Source organism: Strongylocentrotus purpuratus, unplaced genomic scaffold, assembly GCF_000002235.5.
Source record: "Strongylocentrotus purpuratus isolate Spur 01 unplaced genomic scaffold, Spur_5.0 spur5_scaffold_15, whole genome shotgun sequence".
NCBI classification, from domain to species: domain Eukaryota; kingdom Metazoa; phylum Echinodermata; class Echinoidea; order Camarodonta; family Strongylocentrotidae; genus Strongylocentrotus; species Strongylocentrotus purpuratus.
Window position 1 is genome coordinate 5,200,948 of NW_022145600.1, and position 17,323 is coordinate 5,218,270.

The 17,323-nt window shown below is 36.6% G+C and overlaps 1 protein-coding gene across 1 annotated transcript in view; it reads left to right on the forward strand.

The window, feature by feature from the left end:
• The first annotated feature begins 2,574 nt into the window (after window positions 1-2,574).
• The window catches only part of LOC588762 (serine/threonine-protein kinase 10), a 74,576-nt gene continuing 59,827 nt past the window's right edge, over window positions 2,575-17,323 (forward strand). Inside the window, exon 1 of the mRNA XM_030986422.1 lies at window positions 2,575-2,778. Coding sequence (XP_030842282.1) covers window positions 2,638-2,778 — 141 coding nt within the window. The 5' untranslated portion in view covers window positions 2,575-2,637. The remainder of the gene's footprint in view (window positions 2,779-17,323) is intronic.

The window sequence follows — 17,323 nt, forward strand, 5'->3', positions numbered from 1 at the left end:
ATCAGAGGAAGAAAACCAAAGTCTGATAAAATGAAGACTGTGTGCCTAATAGTAGGCCTATGTCTACTAATAGAGGATGCCTGAAGAGAGAGCCTCGCAAAAGATTTGGGTGCATGAGGAGAAGCCTAGAAGAACTTGGAGGAAATAGGGAGAGGGAAATGAAGGAAAATAAAACGGAAAAGATTGAAAAAGGGTGGAGCTGAAAATTTTAAATAACAGTTGTGGAATTGGAAATCCCAGATGCAAAAATAGTGGAAATCATGTCACCAAGTTCGATCCACTGAGTCCAAATAATCGTTACATGATTCTGCCAAAACAACTCTCTTCGAATAGGTATGGGTTTAGAGGCTTCAGCCCCCCCCCCACCCTCCCCTCCCGTCCAAACCAAACCTGAGTATCCCACCGAGCGGGTTCTGCCACGCCCCTACCCGACATTTCACTTTCTATGCCTAAATGTGAAAAATAGCCCCACCCCACCCCCGGTGCGCTTGCCCAGACTACGGATTCAAATAAATAAATAAAGTATTAAACTAGGCCAGCTAGGGTAGAAGGGATAGGGAGAGTGTTCTATTTTGGCAGGGGGCAGGGAGTACATGGAAAATTATAGAATTATTTTAACTTTATGCCTACCAAGGTATGACATGATATTTTTCCCGACTTAATGATAAACAATTTTTCCAAAACGTATCGGATGCAGGCTAGACATATTTTTACATTACCCTCAATGGCGTAAAAATTACGGAAGGCATACCAGTACTAGCGGTTTCAAGTGTGGCATCATCATTTACAAATATTGAGTGGATTAATTTGTTTGTCATATGCAGAGAGCGGTCTCATTCATGGATATAAATCGGATGTTATCGTCGCTCCATCTTGGATCTGACTTCCAGAGGATTTTAATCTCGTAAAGATAACATAGTTTGCCGAGTTTGTTTGACCGCTAGATAATCGTCGTCGTCGTACCGGTAGACGTGGCCGAGCTACAGCTGAGCAGCCTGTGGAGTTTGCACCCCCGACGCAGCGGTAGGAAAGTGCCCGCAACATCATCACTCCGTTCCGCTCAGGCGGTGCGGCGCAAGTTGAATTATGATAAAGTGAAAGGCTAACTGTTTCATGTACGATGTTCTACCAGTCATTATTGATATTTAGCCTTATGAAATCGTAAAAGACATTTGGAAGACATTTTCATTGTCATTCAATCCTACCAACTAAAACAATTTGTGCCCCAAAACTGACTCAAAATGTTTAAGAACGTGAGCAAGTTTTTCGCGCGAAAGCGAAAGGAGGACAAGTTTTTGAACATCATACGAGACAGAGACCCCAATGAAACTTGGGAAATATTATCTGAGCTTGGGGATGGAGCATTTGGAAAAGTATACAAGGTGAGTTGGATAATAAAATTGATATGAAAATGAAACAAAACCATGAAAACCAGGATATCGTAATCATGATAATATAATTTTCTTACTTTTGTGTTAATGTTTTACTGTAGGCCTAATGATTAATGTAAACGTTTATGAAGTGAAAGGATTTATCATTGTTGTCATACAGTCTAACTTAGCTCTAGTCTACATTTGGCAAATCGAGTCTGATGTTAGAGCTCTAACTTAGATCTAACTAATTTGATACGTTTTTTTTGCAGTCGGACTCCAGATGAAAAAGTGTTGGTCACCTGACCTTGTGTGCACTTTTTTGTTGTTTATCTCTTTAAAAAAAAACCCACATAATCCTGCCCAGATTTTCAAGAACGAGGAGTAGATTATCTACATGTACACGTAGATCTCATATTTGGTGGCTTTACACTTCATGTACATGTACATGTACATGTACAATCCAACTGGCTGGATTGACATGTAATATGCTCATGAAAATCAAGTTTTCGTACTAGATCTAGGCTACTGTGTAGTCTATTTATATTTTTCAAAGTCTTTCCAAATAAATCTGGATGCATGTCTGCATAGTACAACTTCACCTGGTACGTCACATTTTCAAGAATATGCGCTCATGTCATGCTCTAAAAAGGCATAACATTGTGCCAAGAATATCTTCATTTACACACATGTACATGTACATACATGTACATATATCTCTTGTACATTTCCCAAGGAATATTTTACATCAAAGGGCAGGAATACATGTCATGTACATCTCATTTTCCAGAATACCTGTGACACATATTCTTTAGGGTGAAGCTTCCTTTAAGTTACATGATAGATGAGACACCATGTTTTTGCAATTACCGGTAATGAAATGTAGACCATTATATGAATTTATGTATATTCAAAATTATTCAAATGTTACATGTATGCAAAGTGTGATAAAAAAATAAAAATGACAATGCATGGTTCTTACATGTGCTTTTAAATTGTTCAACCATGATAGACCAATTATTATGTAATATGTCAACATGCCTTTTGGCCTCTGTTTACTGACGCTTCATCTTGGACCATCTCTTTGGTACCTCTTACAGTACTATCTTTTGGCCAGGGTCAATGTCCAAATTTTAAGAGCGACCCACCAGTATTAAACCTCTGCACCTCTGTGCAATAAAAATGCGCTCACACTATAGGACAAGCCTTGGTTGGATACGGAGGGCGATATTGTTTCTGTGTTGGATCTACCCTGTAAGACTTCAGCATGAGCAAGTTTTTCAGGCGAATTAGCCGAAAGACGATAAAGAAGGACAAGTTCTTGTACATTATTCGAGACAGAGACCCCAACGAAACATGGGAATTATTATCGGAGCTTGGGGATGGTTCTTTTGGTAAAGTTTACAAGGTACGTATTAGATGAATTGCCATTGCATAATGATAGCCTGTAACATGTCCGACATCATGTGTGCATGTAGACCTCCATTTGTTTCTTTTGTGCTTCTTTTTTAACACTTTAAATTGTTAGTGACCATTCAAGTTATTTCAAACACTTCTACAAAAATGTGGCTAGTGTCTAGCAAAATGCAATTTAGTGAAATCTCTTAACTGGATAAAATGTCAAATTCAATACAATTTCTATAACATGTAACAGAAGTATCGGGTAACTGTCCATATCTTCATCTCATTAGATGAGTTCATTGTCCAGAGCAAACACCAGCCTTTATCTCACCAAACTTCATGAAACAATACATACAGTGTACCAGTACTGTACACCACAAGATAAGGAGACTAGGAGAATACAATTGATACTTTGAGTACACAGTGCACCAAGCATGGTGTAGGCCTCCTTTGATGCAAGTCTGCAACTGTTGGTTTTATGTTGTACAGTTTTAATATGATTTCCTAAGACATGACCAATGACTTGGAAATAATGAAAATTTGAATAGATCTGTGTCATGTAAAATATGTATTTCTTCATCAAGATTATAAGACTGAACTATTAAAGATAAACTCCAGTTCTGGTAAAAAAAAAAAAAAAAAAAAAAAATCTCACAGAATCAAACGAAGAAGAAAATGTATACTGGCTGAGTAATGAGCATAGAAAGACAAGGAAATCAAGGTAGTACTAGCCCCGACACCATGTGTGTTGTCCCATATATAGCTTTCTGTGTGCAGTGCTTGTTACTTTACCAAGACTCTGCCAAATTTATTATGATTTTGATGACTCCAGAACCTTGCAGTGCACACCAATACTAACATGCTACATGTACATGATCAACTGTTTCTGATCCATTCCACACCTTTTCTTTCACAATGCAATCGCATTACCAGAACTCACCTTTATCTTAAAACCTACAGTAATTCAGTAAATTGGTCCTATACACACATGAACATGTGCTGTTTTACATGTAATACCAATTCCCAATTTTCATCATAAAATCCAGCTGTAGGGCTTCTTATACCGGTAATACAAAGGAGGAAGGGTATTAACACTAGACTAGCATTTAAAGTATTACTAAAAAAACAAAAACTCAAATAAAAAACATGTACATGTAGATACAATAGATCTTCAAATATTATTACTGGTAGTACATGTACTGTACATTCTAATTTCTAAACCCAAATAAATGTACAATGTACATGTACATGTACATGTAGTACTGTACATATCGTCGGTGGGGTGACAAAACCTCGTATCTCAAAAATCATGAATTTTCAGGAGAGCAAAAAAACTTTCCTGTCTCAACAAATTTAGTGCTGTGACACCGTCCTTTCTTCTTAAAACTGGAATATTTATATAATTTTTAATGTCATTGTTGAAATACAGTAAAATAATTGTTTTTATATTAGAAAGTGAGTTACGAGGTTTTTGCGTTTATCTACATTGAGATACGAGTTTTTACTTTTTATTCAAATTGAGATACGAGTTCTTACTTTCAATTCTGAATGAGTTACAAGGATTTGGTTGAATAAGTTACGAGGATTTGAATTCACTAACTTTGGAACTGTTAGGCTGTGTGTGAGTTACGAGGAAAAGGAATTACGTATCTTATGTTACGAGGTTTTGTCAGTGCAGCTTCAAAGGGGGTTAAAGTTACGAGGTTTAGTTTAAGGGTGTTTGTAGAATTTGTGAAAAAATCGAGGAGGCGTTCCATGGATTTATCAGGTGGTATTATGCACAAAAATCAAAATCTCAAAAAATTGAGATACAAGGTTTTGTCACCCCACCGACGATATGTACATGTACAGTATACATGTACACTGTAGACCTACAATTGTACAGTAGGCTATACAGTATGTAGCAAAAGGGCATGGCTAGAATGCTGTCTGAAGAGGGGCGAACATGTACATACAGTCTGTACAGTAGTATGGTAATGAGAAGCGATTAAATAAAAATCATAGAAAAGAAGAATATGGTGTAGTACATGTACTGTAGCTCTAGGTTCAAGGACTACCAACCATTGATGGCTTCCTCTAGTTCATGTACATAAAGTGGCATTTGAGGAATAAGTTTTTACAGCTTACAGGCTAATATACAGCTGTACATACTGTGTATAATTAACGCCCCATTTGACTGCACTGTAGCCTGTAGCCTAGGCCTACTCATGTACAGTATCCATGTACAGTACATGTATACATGTATGTACAGGTGTAGATATCTTTCAGTGTATGGGTACACTACAGCACAGTGAGAAATCCACAGGAGCGGCTAGCGGTACGTGAGCAATTTAGCTCTCGAAAGCTCCAAAAGAGCTCAAGTATACTGAAAGAGAGCTCTGGTAGAAAAACACTAATATACATGTAATTACGGTAAATATCAATATGTTAAAGTCACACTCTTTAAAATTTGTATATTTATGTCGCACTTACAACACCAATTTCTATTTATAGTATACGAGCCCCTATAAACAGAAAGTATTTTTTTTTACACTGGTACAGGGGCTTACATTGTACCTACTGTACATTAAGGCTGTGCACAACAGTGTAATGAGGTACCCGAGTACACTCCCATGCTTACAAGCGAATACTCGAGTATTCGGACGCCATGTTTTGTTTTTTTTTTTTAAATTTTTTTTTAAATTAAAATTTTTTTTTTTTTTTTTTTTTTTTTTGCGTATGTGTAATTTGTACATACCGGTACTGTATGAAAACCTGTCTGGGGGGTGTTTCACAAAGATCCTAAGTAGAACTTAATTCTAAGTTGGACTTAAAAATTATGGACAGCCATTAGCATCTTTGAAAATATTTGGTAAAAATATTTTTGAAAGGCATAAAATGTTTATTCAAATCATTCATATTTTCTATCATTAAGGAGATTTCATATTCTTGTTGTGGAATTTATAAAATGTCTAAAATACTTGAATTTCTGCTTTTGAGTATATTTCATTTTAAGGCTCCAATGGCTGTCCATAATTTTTAAGTCAAACTTAGTGTTAAGTTATACTTAGGATCTTTGTGAAACACCCCCCTGGTCTAAATTACATTGACAATTGAACTTCTTCACTTTTCAGCATCTAAGGTACATGTAGGCCTGTTCCTGTTTGTACATTGAAAGGATACATGTACATGTACTGTATGTCGCATTTACATGTACATGTAGGCCTATCTTTTTTTACCCCTTTTTCCTTAAATTTAAAGTTGACCACACCACATCTATTTTGTTCTTTATTTGGTGGTACAACAAACAAAGTAAGAAGTAGCAACATACTGCAAGCTCCATAAAACAGACAATTGTCTAAAATGTCAACAATATGTGGCCCCTGTTTATGACCCACTATCCTTGTACATTGGACCATCTCTTTCACAGATCTTGGTCAATATAGTCCTGCTCCATAATATAGTCTGCAACTCTGCATGAAGTACTGTACATGTACAATTGTACCTTGTCCAGTTTACACGTACAGGGTCCAATGTGCAAATCGGTAATTGCTCAGAGAACGCCCTGCTAAATATGTAGAGCACTGCTGCCCATTTTGAACAAACTTCCCTAATATCTCAGTGGGGAAAAAGAGAAATATTGTTTCTGTGTACTCAAAGAATCACAGAATGTATGCTCCCAATAGTCCCATTGTGTTGTTTATTTTGTTCGAAGTGCATCTACATGTAGTGATTTATTGGGCTTAATGTACATGTACATGTACACTTACTTAAATTCACATACTTAAATTCACATACTTGTAGTGTACATGTACTTGCTGCGTGTACTTTACATACACTGTAGTAAAATGTACAAATGTCCATTCATAATTCATAATTACATGTACATGTACGTGTATGTACAAGTTGGGCTTGTTGGTTAAACTTGAAATTGAGATTTAGTCTTGCAAGTACAGTTGTACAGTTCTCTAATACCAGCACATTTAGCATACAACCTGCCAACCTGTTTATCAAAATGATCAAATTTCATGCTTTTATACTAGCAAGTACATGTGCGTGTATGTATTACCAAATATGTTTTTCTGGTGGGCTACTGCATAAACTCCTCAGCTGGGATGTAACATGTTTTGTTTCCTTCTGTGATGACATGGAATTTTAACTGCTGAATTTAAGCTAGCATTTACATTCATAAGTCTTGTATGACAACTGTAAAGTAAAAAGCCTACATGTACATTACATACACTGTGACTGTACATGAAAGTTTACTTGTACTGTTTACATTTTAAAACAATTTTTTTTTTACAGTTAGCATGTACAGTGTACTGTACAATTTACATGTACATATACATATGTATACCCACATTAACATTAATAGCAGATACAGTGTATACTCTAAGGGCTGGGCATCATTGTTCATTTACACCCATTAGTCACTGTGGTCCCACATATTGTGTTCAATAAATTTGCGGGTATTCCCGGTTGGTTGTCGGTTATTAATCAATTCTGAGAAGGTCAATTATCCAAGGGTTAGCCTGCATGTGTGTGCAGTTTATTGCTTCTTTCTTTATTCGGTCACTTGTATGAAAAGTAGATTCAAACAAATGCTTGGGATTACCTTTGCTTCAGATGCTTTTACAAATTACCATTGTGTAATTTTTAACATACTTGTATATGCCATTAAGAATTTAAAACGAAGGCTTAAATTCCTTGTCTAAAATCTACATGTATGTGTCATTATTATTCATACTGTAATAATTGTTCCTCTTAATATTAGCCTGCCGGTATACTTTTCCTTTAGTGTGGACAATTTTGAACACCAATTTTGTTTAAGGTAAAGATCAGTTTTTGAAACGCCCCCCTCTCTAAAGATGAATTGGAAGCTCTTATTACCAGTCATGTTTTGACTAATACGTGATGATACAAATGTTGCTGAGAAACCGCCTACTAATTGATATATTTGGTAAATTTAATTAAATTATTATATTTATTTGGACCTGATAGATATCGCACACGTGTCGTGTAGTCCCATATACTGTACATCTTTCTGTGTACAGTGCTTGTAAATTTTACCAAGACTGGGCCAATTTTTTTTTATCATTTTGATGATTCCAGAACCTTGCAGTACACACCAATACTTATATGCTAAATGTAGATCTATGATAAACCTTTTCTGATCGATTCCACAACGTTTCTTTTACAATGCAATCGCATGACCATAACTGGTCTTTATTTTTAATGTATTGTAACTGTACATGTACATGTAAATGGCAAATTGGCTTTTCATCTCTTAACAATAAATTTCAATTGCAGAGGGTAACATCCTCTTTGTTTTATCATGTCCCAAATTGATTTAATTTCCTCTAATGTTGCATTATGAGAGAAGTAAGAGTTTATCAGTTCAAAGTTTGTAAGTCACAGTACAATGATCCTGCACAATGTACTAAAAATGTACATGTACATGTACTGTAGCTGATAAATGTATGAACCCTTATTAAGTTCTATAAATATCAAAATTACATTTAAAGACTAAAAGTTCTTCCAAATAGTCTTTTTATAAGCTTCCAAATTTCCAATGATATACAACAGATGTTTCCCAAGCAGCCCAAAGCCCCAATTTGTTTTCTTCTTTTGCATTCATAAATGTTTATCCCACCATACATGCACATTTACATGTTTGAATTTAAATTTAAATTTATTAACACATCACAATAATGACAGTATTACATGTATGATCAATCATACAATGCAAAAAATAATACATAAGAGTAATGTCGATTGAACAGTAATGGTTTTAAAACAATATTTAGACATACTATTAAATGTACAAAAGATATATATACGTAAATATGTGTATTACTATAGGTAAACATGTACATGTAGATACTGTATATTAATAACACTTGGAATTAAAGCTTGCGTGTATGAATGGCAAACTAAGATGATTATCATCAATATTGATTGATAATTGATATCCTTGTTTCATACCGGTACGCACATTTATACATGTAGCTGGGGATTGATAAAATCATGAAATGTCACAAAAGGGTAAATGCTCATATCTTCCCCGGAAACCTAATTTGTACATGACTACACGTACAACTGTACATCTAGGCAGGCCTGTATTCATTCTTTGCACCACTGCACACTACTGAACAAAGAATTACTTTGGCAAACAAATAGCTTTGCGAGTATTTGCTACGACATAAATGTCTGCCTAAATCTAATGTCACCTCTGTTTACCATTCATAACATCGCTAACAATGATACTACTAATGATAACAAATAAAAAAAAGACCCTGAATAAGTTCATAGAAAATGTGTGGGAGTGGAAGAATAAGTTTTAAATCTATGACGTCAATGGCTCAGTTGCATGCTGATTATAATGTCAAATATATTAAATGCTTTCACAAATTTAAGCAAACACTTTGAAATCCCCAGTTTAGCAGATTTTGCTCAACAAGGAAGTCAAAAGGCCAGAGCAGTTCTTCTGTTGTTGCGCACTGCTTCAATGAAGTGTCTATTGATAGATCTACCGGGTACCTGCCCTTTTGGAGAAAAAAAATAGTACGGATAACTGCAGTACCGTCGGTACTGCAGTTATACACATACAGTATTGCCTATATTTATAAGTTGCACATAATGCATACATAAGAGACAAGAGAGGGAAAATATGACTAAATGTTCTATTAAATGTGAATCATTTATGTCAACAAAATTTGGATCAGTTTAGAAACATGTACATTTGCATTTTGCCATCGCGTAAAATCTACAATTTTGGTTATATACCAGTAATGAATGCAATTGCAAGGCTGCCTCTATTACTTTGCAGGAATTCCTGCACTAACTAGAACTTCGACCCTGGACCCAACGCTGCTATCCCTAACCCTAACCCCTAACCCTAAACCCCTAACCCCTAAACCCCTAACCCCTCACCCCTAAACCCCTAACCCCTAAACCCCTAACCCCTAAACCCCTAACCCCTAAACCTCTAACCCCTAAACCCCTCACCCCTAACCCCCTCACCCCTAACCCCTCACCCCTAACCCCTCACCCCTAACCCCTCACCCCTAAACCCCTAACCCCTCACCCCTAACCCCTCACCCCTAACCCCTAACCCCTAAACCCCTAACCCCTCACCCCTAAACCCCTAACCCCTAAACCCCTAACCCCTAAACCCCTAACCCCTAAACCCTAACCCCTAAACCCCTAACCCCTAAACCCCTCACCCCTAAACCCCTCACCCCTAACCCCTCACCCCTAACCCCTAACCCCTAAACCCCTAACCCCTAACCCCTCACCCCTAACCCCAACCCCTAACCTAAAATCCAATTGCAACCCTTAACCTATTATTTTGAGTTGAAATGCTGCCCAGACACAGGCCAGACATGTTGTTGCTGTAGTAACAAATCTTGGATCAATTTTGTTGAATCTTTAATGTACAGTATACTTGTAGTAATGGGAGTTCCTGTCATTTATATCTTCTTCAAAGTATTCCCACAGGGCTGTACAAGTACATGATAGAAAATTAATTCTCACAGAATCCAACAAAACTTACACTGAATGTTCAAGATTACAAATAAATGATACATGTATGTGCCAACTTCTGTAGAAAATGTATAGGGGCTGAGTAATGCGCATAGAAAGATATTAGGAAATCAAAGTAATTAGGCCCACCACCATAGGCCTGTCTTCATCAACATACAATGCCCATACCAGAGCTCAAGATAAGCTTTTAAGTTAAAGACCAGTTTTGGTCATGCGATTGCATTATGGAAGAAATGTTGTGGAATTGATCAGAAAAGGTTGATCATCTACTAGTGTATTGGTGTGTACTGCAAGGTTCTGGAATCATCAAAATGATAAGAAATTTGGCCCTTACAGTCTTGGTAAGATTACAAGCATTGTACACAGAAAGATGTATATGGGACTACGCGACACGTGCGCGACACATGCTCGATATCTATCAGGTCCAAATAGATAAAATAATTTACCAAATATATCAATTAGTAGGCGGTTTCCTGGCAAAATTTTGTATTATCACGTATTAGTCAAAACATACTCTTTCACATGATTGGTAATGAGAGCTTCCATTTCATTTTTTGAGAGGGTGGCGTTTCCAAAACTGGTCTTTACCTTCAAATGAAACCAAACCACCGCTCCACATCATGAGGCTAACCAATAGAGGAAAAGAAGAAAGCATGACCGGAGCAAGGGTGCTTAAAGACTGAAGATCATCTCTCTCTCGCAGAGTTCAATGAAACCGGTGTGTGAGATTTGCCACTGTTATGTCTAGTAGGAAATCTCATTAGGAAGTAGTTAATCAGACGACCCAGATAGATCCCGGCTGCGGAGCTAAGAAGAACCCAGGAGAGCTGCATCCATGTTTAGAGAACTTTCACATGTATCTATCTGGGTGATAATGAAGTTTGACAGGATAGGGTTCTTAGATTGGTCACTGGTTCATAACCTTTTGCCCTCATCTACATGTACATGTATCGTTAAGATCCCAATATTCTTGGTCAATTTCAAGTGTGACCCCAGAAAAAGATATTGGCTTCAATAATCTTGAATCTTGGAAACATGTATGCTAATGCATTTTGTAAAGTCACTGGGGTGACTGGATTTTCTATCCAGCCAGCATTGCAGGCATAAGAGAAATTTGCTTTTGCTTAATTGTACACACACATGCCTGCCTATAATGTACAGGTATTTACTGTTAAAATAACATTTTCTCTAATATTTATTTGTAAAATCAAAAGTGCATGCATGTAAATACATGTACATGTACATGTATACCTGTACATGTATGTGTAGGCCTTCAGCATACATGTAATAGTGAGCACACGTTTATTACACAACAGACGTTCATTACACTGAAGAAAAAAAATTGAATTTCTCTGGAATCTACAGAGAAAGGAGAGAAAGGAATTCTTTACACAATATGAACAAATTATAATGATCTCAAGGAAATTTCTGTCTGAAAATGGTGAGATCATCAGAGCGTTGCCTCCTCCTGTTGGGTCCAAGCTACTGTAGACTCCACGTCTTGGTTTTTACTTGCACGTCCACCGTTTTATTGTAAATAATAGACATCATTCACTGTTTTGAATTACTTCATGCACTGTCACTATGCCAGCACGTTGCACGGACATCCCAGTTTAGCTGTATGATAGCTGCCATCGGGATTATCTCTACAAGTAACAAGTAACATGTTAGTTTTGAAAAGCAAAGTGCATAAACCATGCCCAGAATACATTTCGCTCTATCTGTGATTAATGGGAATAAATGTAGATATATTAGTCACACCTACAGTAGTACATGTACAGTAGCTGTCACTTCATCTTGTCCACAAATAAGATGAGTTTTTTACCAAGTGCATAGTTTGTGATTGTTTGTTTCCTGCGGTGAGTAGAATGTCCACATAGTGAAACCAATCGTATATCAGGAAGCAACGTTGGGCTACTCCCATACATGTACACATTTAATGTAAATACACATGGTGGGTAATCCAGTTATGTCTATTTGTCATGGATCGCTATTAACTGTCACCAGTACCAAGACATTGCAGCATATGTACTGGTATGTGTGGCCCGACATCTCTGATGAATTCAAGATAGACGTACTGTAGTGACTTACAATAGGCGCATTTTCATCATCTTGAGATTGCCAAATAGCCCGCTATTTCTGATTTGGGAAATAATTCTGAAGTTACAAATCGCGTCTTCATCAGCTCGAGATTCGACCTCAAAACTTGAAACTTGAAACTCGACCTTGAGAAATTAGCTCAAGATATTTTGCTGTGCGTTCGCGCATAGTGCGAGTCTTCGGTCTGGTGAAGACACACCGGACAAATAGCTGGATATTTTGCCAAATAGTGGGATATTTTGCAAACTACTGTATCCCAAGATATCTTGGGATGACAATCCCGACCAAATATCCCGCTAATTGCAACTTTGGGCTGATGAAGATGCAAATTAGCTGGATAGTTTGCGATCGGGATAGTTCAAACTAGCGGGATATATGGCAATCTCGAGCTAGTGAAGACAGGCCTTAAGTAGCTGCTATTGGTCTAAATATTATCAGATTTATTAGTTGTGTATACCGGTATAAGCTAACAATAACATTATGTATTGCAGTGAAACTGACAGTAGGTCACTGGGTACATGTACACTGTACAGTATATATTCTAAATTATTACTGATAATTAATGATACTAGTTTACCTTTTCAAGATCTATTTTTAACTGAACAAGGAGGTCCTACAGTATGTACAGAACATACAGCCACACTGTACTAGACTGTAGGCTGTACACGTGTTCGTACTGTAAAGTGTAAATAACACAATGCATTCCCCAGTTGGGTGGAGAGCTCTCAAGTGCAGAAGAGTAATTGAATCTGGACAGTGACTAGGGTAATGATCCTGCAAGCACTTTAGTCAGTTACTTTTACATGTATATGTATGTACAACTAGTAAGGTTAAGGTATTGTTATCAAAGTAGTAATACCAATACGAAGTCCTAGATAACTTGTGCTGGGGTCTGTAGTATCTGTGTATCTACAGGTACATGTACAGATCTGTGGATGACAAATTTGTCTCGACCACCAAGACCCCCGACCTGTACTTATGCTGCATGCAGATTGCAGAACTCTCTTATACATGTAAGTTCTGGTAATGCCACATCAACCACTCCGGGCTTTATTTCATCAAAGGTTTCTAGGGTTAGGGTTGGGGCTTATGGTTGCAATGTACAGTTTTCGCTTTTTGCTTCAAATGAAATAATCCTGAAATCTGCCGGACCTGATTGCTAAAAAAATCTATAATATATTTGAAATTATTGTTTAGGATTTATTTCGAATTCTAGATTTTATCTACATGCATACACGAGTGTATATACAGTGTACATATTGTACATGTATATGTACTGTACATTGTAGGCGTACCAAAATAACTGTACATCATACATGTACATGTAGGATACAACCTGAAAACTGGAGATTCTTTTCTTGATCGCATACCGGTAGTGTGAAAAGAAAATGTTTACATCAATTTGTATTAATTTGCATAGTTGGGAGGGTTTTGGGTGAAGGTAGGGTAGGCCTATAGAATCCAACAAATACAAATATTACCTGTGGGTCCAGTAATGACAGTGAATCATCGGTAGCTGCCTTATAAAGTTCATTTGTTTAGTGGGCAATACATACTTGGGCAAGAGGGTGTGTGCTCTGAATTGAACTGTGTGTGCAGTCATGCCTGTCACTGCGAAGAACACCTCCGTATTGTTATGAAAAGAGAGATCTACAATGCATATGAATACCTGTGCTGTATGGTGCGTTGAATAAAGTTTGGTAGGTACACAATATACTGAAGGGTCTTCATGTATGATGTGCATGCCTACATGTAGATCTACATTGTACAGTTTGTACTAGCTGGCTGGCCTATTCAGCCTACATGGTGTACATCGTACATGTTAGAAGAACCTGTTTATGTACAGTAGGCCTACAGGTACATGTAATGATAACAACTTTTATACCCCTTGTAAATTAGATGTTTTTGTATTTTTCATATAAACTCAAGAATGAAAGGTGGACTGGTTGACTCAGGGCCTCTGTTGAATACTTCTAGATGTAAGCTTTAATATATCACATTATCAAGACTTCAAGAGACATCGGGATAAATAGATTTTCTTATACTTTAAATATTACTAAACTTGGTAAGGGAATTACTAATGTAGTTGTTAAACCTATATTGGAGGACTGCCATAGAATGAGTTCTGATGATGATGATTATTTGAGAGCCCTTGTTAATACTAATATGCCTGCATACACGTGTGTAAACACTTTTACAAAGTTAAAGGGGAAGTCCACCCTGATAATTAGCTGGTATTAATAAACGGGAGGGGAGGGGGGAATTCCCCCTGAGACTATACATGTATACATGTACAATACAATACATGTGCACATGTATCAGTTTGCTTCCAATACATGTCTACAGTACATTTGTTGCTGTGTTGTTGTTGTTGTTGTTGTTGTTATTTATTTATTTATTTTTTTTTTGGGGGGGGGAGGGGGGTTGGTGGCACAAGTAAATGTATTACATGTCTTTGATCTGAAAATGAATGGGGGGAAAAAAGTGTTCAAATAGATTTTGGTCACCCCCCCCCCCCCCTATCCCAATGCCCCCTGATGCCTCCTGGTTTTAAGACTCCACTCATGAGCTTGTATAAAATAAATTAAGGAAACAGTCTTCATAATTTGTATACTGGATGCCAGCTATGGCTGATGAAATCTGGGCATCGCCCAATAGGACGTGCGTAAAGTTGTAAATATACAATGTATGACTCATACGAGTCTGCCCCTGTGGGGAGATCAATAAGTCAAGAACGGAGCAAAAAAAAGCTGCAGTTCCCATGACGCCTAGTTCCCAGAATGAACCCAAATATATCTAGACAAGACACCCCTGCTGTACCCAATCAAAGACCCATTCAACAATTATTCATTTCCATGCGTGTCTACATGATATTACTGCCGTACTCTAATCTTACATGAGTGGACAATTTATGTGAGACAAATGCCGATGAATCATTGATTATTAAAGTATGTCAGTCATGCACATGTACAATGTACATGTAGGAGCTACAGTACGGATGTGGTTTCCAATCTTCATTACCGGGAATACATCAGAGTACAAATTATTGGATTTGTAATTGTGCTCAGTGCACAATATCTAATGTACCTGATGAGAGAATTGCATCTGAAAATGTGACACCAGTCTCCATGCAAAATGTACACGTAGCTTGTAGGAATTTCATATATAATTCTATTTTATACTCAACTTAAGATATTTACAAAATGTACATGTATGTAAATGAACATCAGACAAATTGATGTATGACCAGAGTTGTGATAAATGTAATTGATACATCATACAGTGTACATATAATATTTAAGAACAATTCTTTGTTCACTTTCATAATTAGCAAAACAGACTTTACAGTATGTACTTGTATTTTCAATTGAGAATTTGAATTAAAGGCTTTGCACAATCTATTGAGGAAATATATACAATTAAAACATAAAAAAAAAATTAGTATGTTAGATAATGATGAGAATGATCAGAGTTCTTTCATACAATTAAACAACAAAAAATTAGTCAAACCCTTAGGTCAAACAGGTCTGCCTGTACTACACATGAGCTGTAGGCATACATGTACATGTACATGTACGTTTACTGTTCAATTTCATAAGCCATGTATCGAGACTAAGCCAGTGTCTGGAGTAGTGGAAGATATATTATTACCAGAATGGCAATAAAGGAATTATTGATCTTCATCGCTGATCTAGCAGCTGAACTTCAGTCAAGACTGATGCAAATTTAATTAGCAGGAGCATACAATATATGCTCTGTAATGAATCATGGGCATTTAATCCATTCAGTGCAGCAGCAGTACGACAGGTGTGTTGAAGTGCGCTGTACTTTTCTTGTAAACTACAGAAATACTAAATTGCTTGCATTGGTAGCAGAAATTAACATTTCTACAAGTACAAGCAAACATGCAGAGTGCATGCAGGATACTGTTATTTATTTGGTTTTATATTTTTTCATATTAATTAAACATGATTGAATATATTTAAAGATATTAAATCAATTATGAAAAAAATTGTCAATGTGCACGTACATACGGTATTTACGTACATGTACAGTACATGAGAATTTTAAAATAAATTGATATCTTATGTGCAGGGGGTGGGTGGGATAGGATGTTGCTTTATTTAAATTTGGTGGGTTTTCTGTATTTTTGTCATCAAGTTGGTCTGGTCGAGTGGCTTGAGCCACACCCCTGCCTGCAGTGTATACAGTTGTATGTACATACATGTACATACCGGTATAGAAAGTAAACATGTACATGTACATGTATTTGTAAGCCAGATAATATATTTTTTGGTGCAGATATTTGTAGTCCTACTGTCCTACATTCTTATTCACTATTGCTGCACATTTATGATTGATACATTATATTGGCACATACATGTACATGTATTACAGTAGGTTATTGATGCTCTTTGAACTGGTGTTAAGAGTAAAACCTGTAGCCCACTAGCCCTATAGAGCAGATACTTTAGAGGACACACTATTATTCATAGGACATTATAAGATCAATAAAAAACCACTACTTGTATATCGACTATTAATTCATTAACACGTGCGGTATAGAATACTGCTTACACTCATATCGCACACAGTCATCCAAATTATTCAGTTGCTGTTCTGAGGTTGCTTAAATACACTAACCATAATTATCCTGTATTACCGAGCTAATTTAAAAGTAATCAATCGCTTGTTGATTACACTTTAAAGGTCCTGCTCAACCTTTTTTTGGCCAAGGCAAAATATCTATTTTGCAAAGTGTTTGTAATATCAAGATATCCAATACTATGAACTTGGTGTGATAGTATCTTAAACTATGATTTTATTATGGAGTGAAATTATTAAATCATCTCAGAATAAATGCATCTTTTGAATTTGCACAATTGTTGATGATTTTAAATTCATTAACTCATCATCTACATGTACTT